At 45.6% G+C, this 4,177-nt stretch overlaps 1 protein-coding gene across 1 annotated transcript; it reads left to right on the forward strand.

The window, feature by feature from the left end:
• The first annotated feature begins 285 nt into the window (after nucleotides 1-285).
• LOC145435493 (uncharacterized) lies at nucleotides 286-1,638 on the forward strand. Its single transcript, XM_080312770.1, has one exon. It carries the CDS (start codon nucleotides 286-288, stop codon nucleotides 1,636-1,638), a length of 1,353 nt encoding a protein of 450 aa, XP_080168896.1.
• Nucleotides 1,639-4,177: the final 2,539 nt, after the last annotated feature.

Here is a 4,177-nt window from a genome sequence, read left to right on the forward strand (position 1 = left end):
GTAGTGACTCTACGTACGTTCATTGCATGACAGATCTAGTTAGTGTGTCACCTGGGCAGTGCACATGTGACTGTCTGGGAGTCGAGCTGATGCGATACTGATGTATGCACGACTGCACGTATTCTGTAAATAGCAATATCTTGGATGTAAAAGACGCGTGTATTCACTTGTCTGTATCCTTAGCAAGTTAGTAAGGATAGAACAATTGGCGACGAGGATTAAACTTGCCAAGTCAGTTGGATTACGATTTTGGCGGAAGAAGAATTGCTGAAGAACAGAGGAACAATGGCTTCAACGGGTAAAGGTTTGTCTTACTTCAATACGAATAAAGCTGCGGGATGGCCGAGCTGGATTGATAGATTTGAGATTTGGATGGTGGCAGAGGGTATTACAGACCCTGGCAAGAAACGTGCAAAACTGCTACATGAGGCCGGCGAAGACGTGTATGACATTCTTAAGACCTTGCCTGACATTGAGGGGGATGAGGATGCGTATGTGAAGACTAAGAAGCAGCTTACGAACTATTTTATCCCGAAGCGGAATAAAATATTTGAAAGAGACCTCTTCCGGCAAACAAGACAAAATGCTGGTGAGCCCATTCAATCGTACATTACGAGACTGAGGAAATTAGCTGCAACATGTCAGTTTCACAATACCGATGAAGAGATTGTGCAGCAGATAGTCTCTTGTGGTTGCGATTCTCGTGTTAGAGAGAAGGCACTGCGACGTGACATGTCTTTGCAGCAATTGTACGACTTTGCACAAAGTCTGGAACAATCAAGGCATCAATCGAGGCAGATTGAAAACCACCACCAAGAAGTGCCTGACGCACAGATGCAGGTAAATGCACAACGTCAAGCAGTGCCATCCGATGGCGAAAGTATGAACAAGCAGAGAAATTACGCTCACGCCTGTTTCCGATGTCGCAGTACAAAACATTTTGCTCGGGCGTGCCCGTTCAAAGAAAAAGACTGTTCGTTTTGCGGAAGACGAGGGCACAGTGAGAAGGCTTGTCGTTCGAAAGATTCGAATCAATCTTATCGAGAAACGGCTGGCTCAAGCAGCCAGAATAGAGTGAAAACGCTTAGCGCGGAAGAAACGAGGAGTGAAGCCTTGGAAGAGTACGATGACGGTGACTTCCTGAATTCTATTGGCAAAGAAGAAAATGCAGATTCTGCTGATTTGGACTTGGGAGATACAAAGCCCTACTTCATTTATCTGGAAGTTGACAATAAACAGCAAGAGCTTGAATTGGATTGTGGTGCTGCTCTCACAGTGTATCCACAGCATGTCTTCAGAGAGTTGTGGCCCGATGCCCAACTGAAGGCGTTACCAAGGAAGCTGTATACTTACACGCGGCAACCACTGAAGGTCGCTGGATATATGGATGTGTTTGTAAGATATGGAAACTTTGCTGGATATTTGCCATTGATCGTTGTCGACATGCCCAATTTGTCTGAACGACCATTGTTGGGTAGGAATTGGATAAGAAGCATCAAACCAAGTTGGATATCGATTGACAAAGTCGATGTACAGGCTGGAAAGCCTGATATGGATGTACAGCAGCTGCTGAAGAAATACCCTGGCATATCAACTCCTGGTTTAGGCTGTGCTAAGACGACAGCTAAGTTAGGTTAGTGAATCAGTATCTCCGAAATTTTTCAAAGCTCGTCCTGTACCGTTGGCTTTGAAGGCTGCATATAATGCGGAGATTGACCGACAGGTCAAGATGGGAGTACTGAAACCAGTGAAAACTGCAGATTGGGCTGCGCCAGTGGTTACAGTTGTGAAGTCTGATGGAAAGTCAGTGCGCTTGTGTGGGAGTTATGATCTTACAGTGAACAAAGCAAGTAAACTGGAACAGTATCCGCTACCGAAAGTGGATGAACTGCTTACGACATTTGCTGGTGGACAGAAATTCTCTGTTATTGACTTGAAGGAAGCTTATCTTCAGTTACCCTTGGCAGAAGAGAGTCAGAAGTACACCGTGATCAATACTGCTAAGGGGTTGTTTTCAACAAATCGTCTGGTATACGGAATATCCAGTGCTCCAGCGATATTTCAGCGGTATTTGGAAACACTGCTGAGTGGATTACCCCATGTGGGAGTTTTTCTGGATGATATTGGAGTCACAGGAAAAGACGATGCTGAGCACATGGCGAATTTGGAAGAAGTATTCAGACGATTGGAAGATGAAGGCTTGAAGATCAACACAGAGAAGTGTAAATGGATGGCTCCAGAGATCAAGTATCTGGGCTACAGCATTAGCAAAGATAGAGTTAGTCCGACCGAGGATAACTTGAAAGCAGTACTTCAGGCGCCAGAACCTGAAAATGTTGCACAAGTACGATCCTATCTGGGAATGCTGAATTATTATGGAAAGTTCATCAACAACCTTTCGACGATTGCCGCACCATTATACAAGGTGTTACGTGGTGATGTTAAATGGACTTGGGGCAAGGAAGAAAGAGACGCTTTTGCTTCTACAAAGAAGTGCTTGTGTCGAGCGCCAGTCCTCGCTCATTTTGATATGAGTGCCGCAGTTATCGTTTCCGCAGATGCTTCGCCGTATGGGGTTGGCGCGGTTTTGTCGATCGTTACTGATGGTGCAGAAGAAAGGCCCGTTGCGTATGGCTCACGTTCTTTGACAAAGGCGGAACGCAATTATAGTCAGTTGGACCGGGAAGCGTTGGCTTTGGTTTTTGCCGTGAAAAAGTTTCATTTATTCCTTTACGGAAGATCGTTTGCCCTCGTGACTGATCACAAACCTCTTTTGGGTTTGCTGGGCAAGAAAAAACCTCTTCCTGATAACGCATCTCCTCGTTTGATACGATGGAAAGTTCTACTTGATGGGCACGAGTACAAGTTGGTTTATAAGCCAGGAGTCCAGCAAGCCAACAGCGATGCGTTGAGTAGACTGCCGCTGCCGGTGAATGGGAAGATAGAGCCATGTGGAGAAGTCGTGAAGTTGTTGTCAACTATGGATGCTCAGTTGATCAAGGCGGAAACCTTGCGATCCTGTACGATGAAGGATCCAGTGTTGTCAGCAGCGGTGTCTTACAGCCAGAGAGGCTGGCCAAAAGCGTCAGACTTGGAATTTGAGTTGCATCCGTACAGAAATAAGGAAGCAGAACTCAGTGTTCATGAGGGATGTCTGTTTTGGGGAGGCAGAGTCGTTGTTCCTTCTCGATGCAGAAATGAGATGTTGATTCTGATGCATGATGGTCATCCTGGAATTTGTGCTATGAAGAAGATTGCACGCAGTTACGTGTGGTGGCCTGGATTAGATGCAGATATTGAAGATTTTGTGAAAAGCTGCAACCAGTGTCAACAGCTGAAACCGCAAGCTGCCAAGGTTCCTATGAGCTCATGGTCATACCCTGATGCTGTTTGGGAAAGAATTCATTTGGATTATTGTGGTCCTGTAGATGGGAAAATGCTGTTGATAGCAGTGGATGCATACAGCAAATGGCCGGAAGTTTATACAACGAATGGTGTTACCGCAGAAGAGACTATGAACAGTCTGCGAGGTGGTTTTGCGGCATTTGGTCTACCTAAAGTATGCGTTACGGATAACGCAGGCTGTTTTGCTGGATCTGAATTTGCGGAGTTCATGAAGCTGAATGGGGTAAAGCATCTGTTTTCACCTCCCAGGCACCCTGCTTCTAACGGTCAGGCAGAGTCCATGGTAAAACAGTGTAAACTTGGTTTGAAGAAGCAAAAAGCAGCGCCGTTGCAAGTGCGCTTGCACCGTTGGCTTTTCCGTTATCGGAATACACCTCACAGTTTTACGGGTCAAACGCCGTCGGAAATGATGTATCGTCGAAAAATCAGGACTCACCTGGACTTGGCGGTCTCCTCATCTCGGTTCTCGAAACCAAGTACAATATTTAAACCGAGAGAAAGTCGGGTTTTCAAAGTTGGAGATCCTGTTTACCTTACTGAGATTGTTAGCTCTCAGTACAAATGGCTGCCTGGTACAGTTATGGCATGTGAAGGTCAATGTTGCAGGATTAAACTGAAAGATGGAAGATTTTTCAGACGACATTTGGATCATATTCGACCTCGCTATACAGTCGAAGAAGAACAGGTTGTTCGTGACGAAATTGAAATGGACAACATTCCAGAACCGGTAGTGGAAAATGCAGAGAGAAGTTACGAGTCTACTCCATTGGAG

Source organism: Botryllus schlosseri, chromosome 3 (genome assembly GCF_051294905.1).
Source record: "Botryllus schlosseri isolate E-star chromosome 3, Bs_hap1, whole genome shotgun sequence".
Classification (NCBI taxonomy): Eukaryota; Metazoa; Chordata; class Ascidiacea; order Stolidobranchia; family Styelidae; genus Botryllus; species Botryllus schlosseri.

Excerpts from the sequence above, each read along its gene's own strand:
- LOC145435493 (XM_080312770.1), top strand. The coding sequence starts at position 286 with ATGGCTTCAACGGGTAAAGGTTTGTCTTACTTCAATACGAATAAAGCT.